Below are 14073 nucleotides of genomic sequence, written 5' to 3'. Positions count from 1 at the left end.
CCCGCGGGCTCTGTGTTTTCTGGCTCTGAAACAATCCAACCCTTAGTGCTTCCTCAGGGAGCCCTGCTCTCTGCATCAGACAAGTGGGGATGGGGGTCTTGCATGTACAAAAATTTCCTGACCCAGCACCAACTTTAGAACCACAAGAAACCCATAGCTTGGGGAGGGCTGTCCTGCATGGTGATATCCTAAGCAGGACTCAAGCATGAGTCTCACCTGGTCTTCAAATTCATTCTCCAAGCATATGTAATGAGTTCCTGCTCTGTACCAGACTCTGTGCTGGGGACACAGGAGTGAATCAGACCTAGTCCCTGCTCTGCCGTTCACATGAAGGTGGAGGGGGAAACCAATAAACAGAGCCTGACGTGTTTAAGTGCTCAATATTTGCTGATGAACAGTTAACCACATATTAAGCCCCTGATACTGTACCTATAATTTCACTTAGGTATTTCCTTATCACTACCTGGTAAACACCTATACACCTATCAAAGCCCAGGTCAAAAAGTAGCATCTTGGTTCAAGCCTTTTTGATTCTCTCCCGACCAGGTTCCTCCAGAGGCATAGTTAGGCCTCCCTCCACTCTGCTCCCACAGTCCCTCGCTCATCCCTCCACTGTCAGATTGCTATGGATCCTTGCCTGTGAGCTCCCACACAGAGTCTTTACCTGGTTCATCTCAGTGACCTGGGGCCTGTCACAGGACTTTACAAAGAGGAAGGAGATATTCCGGGAGCATTTTCATTCATGGCGGTGATAAGGGCATCAGTGTGGCTGTAGTACAGATAGATGAGAGGGGCAAGAATGAGGCCAAAGAGGTCAGCAGATGTCTGGTAGGGCAGGGCCTTCGATGCCAGGCCTCAGGATGAATTTCAGCCCCTGGAGAAAAATCTAGGAATAGGAAAAGACTGTCAAGATCATAGGAAACAAGTTAAATAGGGAGAAACTGCCGCAGAGCAGGGAAGACTGGAGAGGCATGGTGACTTAAGTGCAATGTGGTATCCTGGGTTGGATCCTGGGACAGCAAATGGACAGGAAAACCAAACCCCACTTAGAGAAGCCAAAGAGCAGGGCCGGAGAATGATTTGGGGTTGTGATAGGGGCTATACATACTGATTATGTTTATGCGATGTTCGCAAAGACTATTACCTCTGGGTTCATTTTCCAACATAAATAAGAGGAGATAATCCTTGCCATTAAGAACTTACATCTCTTAATAGGTTAAAAAAAAAAACCCTGTACTCCCATAAACATACAAAGACCATCCCTTTCTCCATCTATGGGACCATTTCATGCAACATTCTCTTATTCACATGAGGAAATAGAGGCCTGAAGACTTAAAATAGCTTGTCTCATGTTGCTAGTTGAATAGCAATAAGCCAATGATGATCCTCTTCAAAGGTGGTCATGAGGAGCTGTGGAGGAAAAAATCTTGCCAATCACAGTTTGTTTCTCACACAACACAGTTGTTTATATGTTTTCTGCATTAAAAATGTTCAATACAGATATTAAATAAATAAAGTATAAATAAATAAATATGTAGGGAAGACCGGGCAAATTTTGCTTAGGGAAGAATTCCAAATAAATACGAGCACTCTACCCTCCCCCAGAAATTTAATTACCCCACCTTTGAGTAGGGTCTGGCCATAATGACTTGCTTCCAAAGAACAGTAAGAAAAGGAAAAAATCGGAACTTTAAGTGGAGAAACCTGGCAAACACTACCTTACCCAAGCAATTAAGGTTAACATCACCGGTGATAAATTATGTGGATATCATGTACCCTCCGATGAGATGAGACCAGAAGGGTATTTCACCTCTGTGGTATTCTTTCCCAAAACCCATGGCCCTAGTTTAGACATGAGGAAATCATCAGCCAAAACCAGATTGAGGGACATTCTACAAAATACCTGGCCAGCACTGCCAAGACTGTCAAGGTCATGGGAAACAAGGAAAGGCTGAGAAACGGTCACAGAGCTTCTCTAGAAAGGCACGATGACCGAATGCAAGGTGGTAACGTGGACTGAGTCCTGGAACAGAAAAGGGACATTCGCAGAAAAACGGCTGAAGTCTGAGTGAAGTTTGGAGCTAAGTTAATAGTAATATACCCCTGGGGGATTTTTAATTTCGACAAATGTACCACATTAATATAAGATGTTAACAATAATGAAAACTGGGAGGTGGCATACAGGAATTCTTTGCAACTTTCTTATAAATCTAAAATTATTCCAAAAGGAAAAGTTTATTTCAAAAATCAGGTAAGAAGAGAGTGAGTCCCTCTTGGCCACCATCCACTCCATTCAAAGCCTTTCTTTAACCTGGGTATGTATCTGTACACATCTTTTTCTTTTCTCTCTTTTTTTTCCCCCAGTGTTCTGATAGAAATAGGGTCTTTCCTTTCTATAAATGGTGTGTGCGTGTGTGTGTGTGTGTGCGCGTGTGTGTAGCTTTGCAACTTCTCATTTTCCCTTAACAATTTGTCTTCATGATATTTCCATGTTAGTACTTACAGATCTCTGCTGTCCAATATAGTAGTCACTAGCCACATGGGGCTATTAAACACTTGAAAATGTAGTTTGCCCAAATTGAGATGTGCTGTAAGTGTAAAATATACACCAGATTTCAAACAGTACACAAGAAAGAATGTACAATATCTCAATAATTTTTATGTTAATCACAGGTTGAAGTGATAATATATGGGGTGTATAGAGCTCAAAACATTAATTTCATCTGTTTCTTTTTACATTTTTTAGTGACTACTGGAATATGTAAAATGAAATATGTGGCTCACATGACATTTCTATCAGACAGTGCTATTAATACATTGTAGATCTAAACTCATTCTTTCTACCTGTTGCATAGTGTTCAAAAAAATCTATTAAGTACCACAATTTATTTAACCATTTTTTCTAATGTACATTTAGATTGTTTCTAAAATTTTGTTATTATAACCCACATTGTCATTAAAATCTTTGAACATGCCTACTTTGTGCACATGTAAAAAACTTTCTCTAGGGCAGGGGTTGGCCAAGTAAATTCCACAGACCAAAGGCAACCCAGTGCCAGCTTTTATAAATAAAGTGGTAACAAAACACAGCCACATTCATTCATTTACATGTTGTCTAAGGCTGTTTTGAGCTACAACAGAGCTGAGTAATTATGACAGAGACCATATAGGCTGCAAAGCCTAAAATGTTTACTCTCTGCCTCTTTTTAAAAAACAGGTAGCTGATCCCTGCTCTGAGTTGTTACCAACCAACTTGAAGAGCTATGCTGCAGGCCCAGTTCCCTGAAAAGTAGACTCTAAGATGGAGATTAGCATACAGGAAGTGTATTAGGAATTGCTCTTGGGCGGAGGGAGGGAAAGAAGCAAGATTAGGCAGAAAGATGAATTGGTCAATGCAGTATTAAGACCTCAGCCAGTCCCATGGGAGGTCCTTCAGATGTTGTCCTGAGTTGGGGCAATGGGGCCCCACCTTTATAACCCCGCATTAACCTGCCCTGAGAAAGGGGTAAGAACTTGGATGAGGTGACTTTTTTCAACTGAGAAAAGTTCCCAGTGGGGGCAGCTAGCTGAGATGGAACAGGCCCATCAGTCCTGGGTGGCAGAGGAGGGGGCTGGGCAGCGCAGGATAGCATCAGTTACAGTCCCTACCTTGTACCACAGAGCTCCACTTCTTTGCTTAAGCTCTGGAAGCAGCTTCCAGGATTCTGGTGGGCCTCTCTTTCTGGAAACTTACAGAGAAAACTTAGTGGGACAAATTACAACCCTCACCAACATGACTGGTCTTGAGACCATTACTGATACTCATCATCTCCCTCTATTACCCATTCTTGATCTCCCGTACCCTCAACTAACACCTCTTTTGGCCTCGGTGACTTACATGGTGGCATGATCTAGATAGCCCATCCTTAGGGGTCTGAACCTGTGGTCACCATATCCTTCTTAGCCTATGCCCCCTGCACTTGTCCATTTACCATAAATACTGGGCAAGGGAGTACCAAGATGTCTTCAAATGGATCAACTGGTCCCCACAGATATAACTCTCTGCCCACCCCTGTTTAAAAGCAGCCTTACCACTTCCTAATGATCAGCATTATTATCCCTGAAAGAATGGTGACTCTGCTTCTTGCCTGCATGTCCCTTGACCCAAGGAGCCCAAAGTAGCTGGGTGGCAGTCACAGATAAAAGTTCAACAATCATCTTGTTTGGGAACTAGGATCTCTAAGCCTAGAGAACCCAGAACTGTGGAACAGGAAGGACAAATGCTTCTTGGAGGGATGGTCAGAGCAAGACCATTCCTGTTTCCATCCCCTGTTTCCTGGACCCATGTATTCTACCTAGGGGACACAAAGTTCAGTGTAATGGACTTTGATTTAGAATGTATGATGCATCCTAAAGGATGGCACCCTATTCTTGCAGTTTCTAAGTGGGTGCCTCATGGTGCCTTCAACAGAATAGTTCCAAATTGGCAGCCTAAGGATAATGCAGTACATGAAAGGACGAGTGGATTCCATGGCCTGTGTCCCCTGCTTCACCTCCCTGGCTGTAGTCATCAAACCCTCCAAGTTGTGCTGGATAAAGCCCTACTAACAAAGCCATACCTAGAATATGTCTACTCCAGTAAAAATGAATTGCAGCTCTTTCCAGGATGGAAAACACTTATCAAATGGTGGTGTTCTCCTCAAGGGATGGAGATGTATCTGAGACTCAGAGTTGGCCTCAGTAACAAGCAGGCTGAATACTCAGCATCAACAATAGCCAGGTCAGTCTTGGAGAGTGCGAGCCCATTCTATGGGGCCCATACATACCCTCTTTCTAAGCCACCATGGTTACTGTTTATGCACCCAATGTGCCAGCTCTGGGGTGGCCTTACAGGCTGGCTGATGTCAACAGCATATACATGGCTGTTTAGGGGCTATTCCATGGTATACAACCTGGTGGGTCTTAACATGGAATATAATGACCTTCACTCTTGGTGTCCACTCTCATAGCTCCAACCACATGCTTCTACCACAGATTTCCTTGTCTTTGACTTTCCAATCTCATTCCTTCCAAACTCCTAGCTAAGCAGACAAGCTATTCACCTCTGCCCATGAGATCCATGTATATTCACAAAAAGTGAATGACTAAGTGCGTTATCCAAAGCTCTGCCCACTGGGAAGATTTTCCCCTCTGCTGTCTTTCAAGGACACCCCTGTGTGAGACTGCAGTGCAGTCACAGTCTATTTTTGGCTTGCTAACTCATACTGGGTCAACTCACCTGGGAACAAAGCTTGGCTCTTTTCACCTCCAGCTGGATAGTAGAAGCTTCTCGGCAGCCATGGGTGATCTGAGGGGAGGCACTGGTACAAAGGTGGTGGGGTCACATAGATGTCAAGGCCATCTACTCATGCAGTTACCTTCTGCCCTTCAGCCCTGCTGTGCCCAATGCCAGTTGTACCATGTCCATCTTATGATGAATTGCTGCTGGGCTTTCTGACCTTATGACCTGGTGGATCTGACAGAATCCAGCTCAAGATGAGCAGCTTTGGCTGCATGGTCAACTTGATGATCTATGCTCAGACGATCTGTCTTTTCTAGAACCCTATAGCAAATTAGGAGCTGTGTTTGGAAAAGTGTCATTTCTGGCTTCAGGTAGCCCTTCTCCAGGACCCTAGAGGTCTATGCAGTGATTCTCCTCATAGGTCTTGTCATAAACTCTCTATATAGGCATCTTTTCCCACCACAGATACCTCAAATACCATAGATTCTGCCAGATCATATGGTCCACATAGCATGGCTACTTGAACTGTAGTATGGACTTGCTGCTGAGCCCCTTCCTGATCTGGGTTCCCATCAGAACTGGCAGTCTTATGTGTCATCCACTATAAGGGATGGAACAGTATTTCCAGATGTGGAATATGCATCCTCCAAAACCCAAAGAGGCCTATCTGGCATCGTGCTTCCTCCTTAGTGGGGGAGTGGGAGATGCAATAATTTGTCTTTTATTTTGGAGGAAATGTCCCCAGCATATCTCAGACCACTGGCCCCCCAAAATTTCACTGATATGCCAGTCCCCTGAATCTTCATATTGTTTTCTTGGACTCTCTGCAATGTGTGTGTCTCATTGAGGCTTCCAATATATGCGTCATTTCTTGTCATCTGGCCCAATGAGCTGATGTCGTCAATGTAGTGGATCACTGTGATATTCTGCAAAATGCTTAGGCAGTACAGGTCGTTTCAGACTAGGTTGTGAGATGGTGGGAGAGTTAGCAGCCCTGGGTAAAGACTGTAAATGTATATTTTTGTCTGTTCCAAGTGAATATGAACTCCGATTTTCCTTTCTGATAGGGGAGGAAAAGAGAAACATCCACCACATCAATGGCTACATACCATGTACCTGAGAACATGTTAATGTGCTCTAGGAAAGATGCCACATCTGGCACAGCAGCTCCAATTAGAACTTCCACTTGGTTGATTTTGCTGTAGTTCACTACCATTTTCCAAGGACCCACCTGATTTTTGTAGGGATCAGTGAATTAAATAGAGGTGTAATGGCAATCATTATCTCTGCATCCTTTAGGTCTTTAATGACAGCATTTATCTTTGCCATTCCCTGATTACTAATGAGGTTGAGCATCTTTTAACATGTTTATTGGCTTACTTCCTTTTCTTTAAATTCCCGTAACTCATAATCATTTCCTTTTTTAAAATGGTTTATCTAGTCCTTGGCACTTGCCTTTGCCAGACTGCGAACTTCTTGGGGCCACACACTATGTCTTACTAATCCCTGTGACCCTTGGATCTGGCCAATAGGAACCCAATAAATAAGCACTGAATGAGAGATTTTTAACAAGATGAAAGGGCAGCATTTGATTGGACATCCTGGTCTTCTTGAATCTTGAAACTAACTTCCTCATCTATGAGTAAGCAATCATTTTGGTTGATTTAAAAGAAAATACAATGTCATCCTGACCAGCATAGCTCAGCTGGTTGAGTGTCGTCCCACAAAGTTAAACAGCAGGGCACATGCCTGGGTGGCGGGCCCAGTCCCAGGTTTGGGCACATGCGAGAGGAAACTGATTGATTGATGTTTCTCTCCCTCTCTCTAAAAATAAATAAAAAATAAAATCTTAAAAAAAAAAAAAAAAAAGAAAATACAATGTCATCCAATCAAACCATTGTTCTTCAGAAATCAAGGCAGTGTCACTGAATTAATCGAAGCTCCCAAAGCCTTGTTTTCTGGATGGACTCCCTTCCATAGCAATAATGGGCAGTAACAAAGTGAGCCTTCGTCCCATATGGCTGTGATAAACGCATCCAAAACACATTACAAATCTCAGAATGAGGCTCTGAGGCCTGAGGCTGCAGCAAAAGAAAACCAAGGTTGACAGGCACAAGTGTAAGAACCTGATATTCTTTAAATGAAAAAAGGCCAGCTGCCTGTTCCTTTACCACTGAACACAGTAAATGCATTATCTGAGCTTCCTGCCATTTTTCAAATCTGGGACTCTCTAATGACATCTGCTTGGCCAACTCTAAACTTCATTTGTTAAAAATTTTTTTTTCTAATTTACTGAATCTTGAGTGTTTCTTTCCTTTACCATAAAATGTCAAAGTTTTTAAATTTTTAAAATTTTCTAAACTGTCTGTTCATGTAGGAACATTTTTGTCTTTCTAAAACACACATCTCATTAGGTCCCTCACCTCCTCCAAAACATCTCATGGCCTCTTGTTATCCAAAGGCCAAAGGTCAAGCTTCTTCTCAAGGCCGCTAAGGCCCTGGTTAATTTTTTTGCCCCATTTCTCTCCACCATTCCTGAGACCCTTATGCTTCTACTACTTCCTGTCATTTGCCTTTATTGACACAAGGTATACACTTTATACCTCTGGACTTTTGTACACATACTGATCCTTCTGCTAAGAACTCCTATCCAACCTTCAAGACGATTCAAACATTAACTCTCTGTGAAGACTTTTCCTTCTCTTAGGATGGTATTCACTCCTTTCTCCACCTCCTCAACATTTTAAATAAGCATCTACAATAAACACCTAGTATGCTATACTGCAATTATTTACTTGTGTGTCTGTCTCCCCACCAGACTAAGAGGTCCTCAAGGATAGAAATTATTTATCTATTCCACAGTACCAGTCTTGGCACAGAGCAGATAGGCAACATTTGTTTGTTGAATGAATGAATGAAGATTAAGCCTCAGTCCATACCCAAAGGACCAGGACCTCCAATTTAACCACCAGAAGAAAAGGATCAATAAGCTGCTGAAACAGATTCTAACAGTATTTAATGTCCCAAACTTCCTCTAGCAACCAAACACATTTAGAAGACATATTCATGCCTATACTACAGGTAACTCAGAGGTCCTAGGAACTGTTCTCATCCCATTTCAGGAGCTGAACCTTTCATTTTTAGTAGGTGCTTCTTTAGTGGGTGGGTTAGCTGGGATGGAGGTCTGCAAGCCTCCCTTCCTTGGACAAGCACTCAGAATAGCTCCATTAGCATTCATGGAAATTCTGCACATGCATCAAAGAGAAAACAGCCACAAATAACATAGCCTGCTTTCCAAACCTCTAACGCATATCTCTGCAATCATTTTACTTTCCAGCTATCACCACTGAAGCCTTTCAGCCACAGAGCAATTTGTTTTCAACTTACTCTGGGTTCTTAAGTTAACGTCACTTTTGGTTGCTTATAAATGAAGCTTCTGACTTCTAGTCTGTCCCCTGCTCCAGCTTCTCATCCACAGCCTGTTAACATAAGACTAACCAGTTCCTGCTTAGAATTAGTCCATACAACTTCACTTGTTGCTCAAGACCCTTCAGATAGGTCCTGGTCCTTGTCTTCCCCTCCAGCCTCATTTCTGGCTACTTTCCACTACTCTAGCCATACCAATCACCTTCCAGATCGCTCATAGTTCTGAGTCTTTCCATACTCTGATTTCTTTGTCAGGCATTCACCGAACCACACAATTAACTACTTCTGCCCTTTAAGACTAGCTGCAGCACACAGGTATCACCTCCTCCAGGAAATATTACTTGATTGGATTAGATGCCTTTCCTGTGTACCCAGAACTAGTCATTCAACTACTCATGGAGAATTAGTTTGTGCCAGGCTTTGTTCTAGGCACTGGAGATACAGCAGGGAACTAAACAAAGACTCTATTTAATGAACTTAAATTATTTTTGTAAATTTAATGAAATTTATTGGGTTAACACTGGTTACTAACATTACATAAGTTGTAGCTGTACAGTTCTATAATACATCATTTATATATTGCATTGTGTGCTTACCACCCAATGTCTAGTCTCCTATCACTATATATTTGACCCCCTTTATCCTCTTTCTCTTCCCCCTGCCCTCCCTTTCCCTCTGGTAAGCTCCATAATGTTGTGTCTATGAGTTTTTATTACAATCTAGTGGGGAAGATAGAATCAAAAGCACAACTACAGAACATGTGGATAGGTATAGAACAACACACAGGGTGTTATAGTAGGGGCAGGAGAGGGAATTAAGTAGGACAGCATTTCAGAGAGGAAAAATAGCATGTGAAAATGCTTAGAGGAGGAGTAACATGGTGAATTTACAGGTTTGTTTTGTTTTTTTAAAGATTTTGTTTATTTTTAGAGAGAGGGAAAGGGAGAAAGAGAGGGAGAGAAGCATCAATGTGTGGTTGCCTCTCACACGCCCCCAACTGGGAACCTGGCCTGCAACTCAGACATGTGCCCTGACTGGGAATTGAACTGGCAACGCTTTGGTTCACAGGTCAGCACTCAATCCACTGAGCCACACCAGCCACGGCAGGATTTACAGTTTTGATATGTCACTTTGTTTTTAGCATAGAGAGGTGAATTTAAAGAGGTTAAGCCTGAATACAAAGGAACCAATTAGAAAGCCCTATAGTCAATCTAGGCAACAGAGGACAAAGTCCTAAAGGGGTACTAGAGATGGAGAATGGGCAAGAGATTCTGAACAGATGTGAGAAGTAAAACCATTAGGACTTGGCTAGGTAAGGGTAGGACAGGAGGCGTGTAGGCTGACTCACAGGTTCCTAGCTAGAGTGCCTGGGTTGTCAGTAGTGCCAAGTGAGAGAAGACATGTTATATCTGAGGTGCCATCTGAAACTCAGGGACCATGTATGGTCTGAAGATGCAAACTGTCGTGTCATCTGCATGTAACCATGAGAGGGTGAATGAAATCAACCAGGGAGACTGAATCTAGTCAAATAGAACTGGGTTTTGAATCTTAGCTCTGCCATTCACTATCTGTGTGACCTTGAGTAAATTACTAAACTATTCTGAGCCTCCCTTTTTTCATCTTTAATTGGATGTCATTATTATTATTATTTAAATATCTATCACAGTGCTGAACACATGGACGGTGCTTAATTACTATTCAAGCTCCAGTACTTCCTGTTCAGTGGAAAACAGAACAAGACACTTCTGCTTGGTGAGCCTCAGGGTCTCATCTGCAATTCCTGCTAGGAATGGGTGCTCAATACATGGTTGCTGAATAAATGGAGAAACCTAAAAAAACTGAAACAATACCTACTAACAGAACAGGTGAGAGGATTAAACAGGATTAAAAAAGAAACCATATAAAAATCAATGTAAATGCTAAATTACCTAGCACTTAGAAGGTAGACAATGTTAGTCCCTTCCTTTCTGCCCTTGCTTTTTAATCCATAGCTTTTTTTGTTTTGTTTTTTTTTTGGTATTTTAAACCTCTCCTTTTTTGTTAGCTCTGTTTTTTCAGATTACAAACATGCTCCAGTCTCCCCTAACCTAAAAAAACTATCCTTGGATCTTGCTATCTCAAATTCTTATTCAATCATTCTTCATTTTCACCAACCATACTTTTTCTCAACCTGAAACACTTATCAATGAACAAGCCATATCTTTTGTTTTAGGGAGGAAAAAAGTTCCAGTTTATTTTTTTAAAAAAGTAAATATTATTTACATAATTGTTCAAGCAGAATTATATAGAGATATTTCATTTTAAAATGTGTATGTATGTAATTTTTCTACTACAGTAATTCATTTCAAGAGGAATTTCATTATGTGTCTTCTACTGAGCCCTAAACCAAGAGAGTCAACGTATTCAAATAAACCCCAAGGTGTGGAGATGCTTCAGGCCAGTTCTTCATCAGGAGCCTCAGCATGGGGGCTCCAGAGACCAACACAGAAGGATTTCCAGGGAGAGCTGAGATGTTCAGATAAGTGAGTTCTGGAAGGAAGGGGTAGCTGGCTGGCTCGGGCAGGCTCACCCCTGGGGTAGAGCAAAGAGGACAGACAAGGGAGTTCTGAGAAGCACCAGAGCTATCTAAACTCAGGGGGATGGAACCAAGTGAGCGGCAGCAGTAATTGAGTTTCAGTTACCTGCAGGGTGGCAAAATAAAGTAGTAACTTCATCTGCCTGACATGGGGGAAGTTTAGAGGTGTCCTTGGCATACTCACAGTGAAATCCATCACCTTTTGCTGTGTTGGGTGATGGCAACCATACAGCTCTGGCTTCCTAGTGACAGCCAGTGCACGTCCTGTTAGGCAGCACCAGCGCACTACAGCTAATGAAGCATTTCCTGCAGGCCTGTCTCCCAGGGCTCTCTGCATCCTCTGTCTGAAGGAACGGCACCATGGGAAAATTTAGCACAGCTGGCATCAGCCATCACCCAAACTCAAAGGAGTCTTTGAATGGCAGAGAGGGGCCCATTTTCTTTTCTGCCTAGCCCAGGGTTAGAACCATCCTCAGGTCATTTTTTGTGGGTCTGTACAAACGTGCCGACTGGCAGCGAGCCGTTCTTCACCTGAGCCCGGATTTCAGCTTGGTGCTTTAATGTGAAGACCAGGGCTCTCACCGTCCGCCTGTACGGCCCACTAATGAGGCGGGAGCAAAGATGAAACGTTTCCCGCTCAATATTTTCAACCAGTAGGTGATCCATCTAAAAAACAGCAAAATTATCAAATTAGGGCCTTGCATTGCATACGGATTAAAAACAAGAGAGGCTGGAACACTCTGCTCAGAGGCTTCCATTAATCAACTGAAATTCAAGGACATCTACTTCCTGTCACAAGAGAAACAGGAAGAGCAAATTAATTCCACCCTGGCAATTAAGGAACAAGGCCATGTGCTTTGTGACAGGGACCTCATTCACAACCCCTGCCGGGTGGTAATATTTGCCATTATAACAGGAAACTGGCCTGAACTAAGCAATGGGTACTGGGCCCTGTACTTTACCAACCAGGAAACGAAGACCAAGGATAATAAATCAGTATAACAGTTTTTACTTTTTTTTTTGGTTTGTCTTAAAAGTGCCTTTTAACCCCTTACTGCATTTCAGAAACACTGGAATCTGGATCCTAATATGTGTGTAGAGCAGTTTATAAATCACTTTTTACATTTAATGCGCTCAACTCCTATTATCTCATTTTACCGGGAAGGAAATCAGTTCAAAGGTAAAAAGAGGTTCAAGATCTTACAGCTACTAAGAGGGAGAGCTGGAACTGACTTGGGAGACCCGACTCCAAAGTTCACCATACTAACTGCATCCTCAACATCCTGAGAGACCAGTAGAGTTTGGAGAGACGTTTGCAGGGTCAGCTAAGCCGAGCAGGCCTAGTGGGTGCGACCTGGAGCAATTCTGCGGTGGTCTGGGTCGGGTCCAAGTCCTCCTAAGGTCACAGACATAATTAAAAGTAGGACAGGTCTGGAACTTTGTCCACAGAGCCTGGATCCAGGCCAGGTTGGGCTGCTGGTCAGGGAGCCCCTCAGCCCATCTTTCTTTCCAGGCCCATTCCCCACTCTTCCCCTCCTCAGTCCTGAGCATGGCCCAGCATGAGCCCACTAAGCTGCTTTCACATACCTCTATGCCTCTGCACAGGTACGTGTTCCCTCAGCAAGGCACACTTTCCCTAGGAAACACATTCCTATTTGTATGTCAAAACTTAGCTAAAAAGCAAAATGCAAAATGCAAAAAACAAACAACAAAAAACCCGAAACAAAAAAAGCCCAGAAAAAACAAAACAACAACAAATAAAAAAATCCTAGCTCAGAGGATGAAAGTTCTGCTTTAGGCTGTCACAATGTCTTGAGCTCCCCTTAGTCATTTTCATAATATATTAAAATGATCCATTTTTCGTTTGTCTCCCCAATAGTGAGTTCCTTGAATACAGGACACAAATGTCTCTCTCACTTCTTTTCTTTCCCCTCATTCAAATATTTATTCAGAGCTTAACTATGGGCCAGGCTCCGTCCTTGGGGAAAGGAAAAAAGCAATGAATGAGGCTGGCACAGTCTTTGACTCCATGGAGGGCACAGTCCAGTAAGGAACAGGTAGTGAACTGGGATTATAAGAATACTGAGTGCTAGGAAAGAGGCCAGAAACACATGCTGGGGCCCAGAGCTACAGCAGGGGGACCCAACCCAGGAGGACAGTGCCCAACCCAGGAGGGCAGGATCTGGCTTGGTAAAGTGAGCATTTGCTTTGTGATAAATTCACCGACCAGTACATATATCTTTTGTGCACTTTCGCTGTGTATATATCACTGTTTAAAAAGAAAAGTTTAAGAACAAAATGCATCAAAAATAAAAAAGGACCACCTGACATTTAATAAAATATCCTAATGTAAGGAACAAACCAAAAGATAGAAAAAAAAATTTGAAAGAAACAAGGACCAAGCAGGGAGTAGAATAGAACGGAGAGAGAAAAAGACAAAGGATGAACACCCAGGCTCAGACCTCTGCCTAAGTAGAGCAGACAGAAGATGTTCAGGAAAGTCTGTGGTCCTGATGACTGACTAATCATCTAGGCTGTGCTGGAGTGAGTGGACTTGCACCGTGGCTCTTCACAACCCAGGCTCCTCAAGCTCTTCATGGCCTCCTGGGTGGGCACTGAACTAGCCCCTGGCCTGAGGCAGCCCTGGTAGCAGGTTACTTTGGGAGGCTGGAAGGGTGGCTGGCTGTTTGCCCAGCATCTGTCCAGCAACAAATGCCGAAGAGGTTCCTCAATCCAGTGTGAGGGTGCTTAGTCACTGACCAGAGATTCATTTAGTTTTAACAGTCAAGAAAGGGTTTGTTGGTTATTGTTT

At 42.9% G+C, this 14073-nt stretch overlaps 1 protein-coding gene across 3 annotated transcripts in view; it reads right to left on the bottom strand.

Annotated features, from left to right (window-relative positions):
- Nucleotides 1-10894: 10894 nt before the first annotated feature.
- TCEANC2 (transcription elongation factor A N-terminal and central domain containing 2) overlaps nucleotides 10895-14073 on the bottom strand; it is a 33368-nt gene continuing 30189 nt past the window's right edge. For 2 of the 3 annotated variants that reach the window (XM_054573533.1, XM_054573537.1), the window contains exon 5: nucleotides 10895-11927. In XM_054573533.1, the coding sequence (XP_054429508.1) occupies nucleotides 11739-11927 (189 nt within the window). In that variant the 3' untranslated portion in view covers nucleotides 10895-11738. Of the gene's footprint in view, nucleotides 11928-12317; nucleotides 12658-14073 lie in introns of those variants that run through there. The other variant, XM_054573545.1, reaches the window with a different exon arrangement.

Source organism: Pteronotus mesoamericanus, unplaced genomic scaffold, assembly GCF_021234165.1.
Source record: "Pteronotus mesoamericanus isolate MK-2021 breed Mesoamerican mustached bat unplaced genomic scaffold, CSHL_Meso_final contig_105, whole genome shotgun sequence".
In the NCBI taxonomy this organism is placed as follows: Eukaryota; Metazoa; Chordata; class Mammalia; order Chiroptera; family Mormoopidae; genus Pteronotus; species Pteronotus mesoamericanus.
Note: the sequence above shows the minus strand (reverse complement) of the source record. Positions and strands in the feature narration are given on the sequence as shown.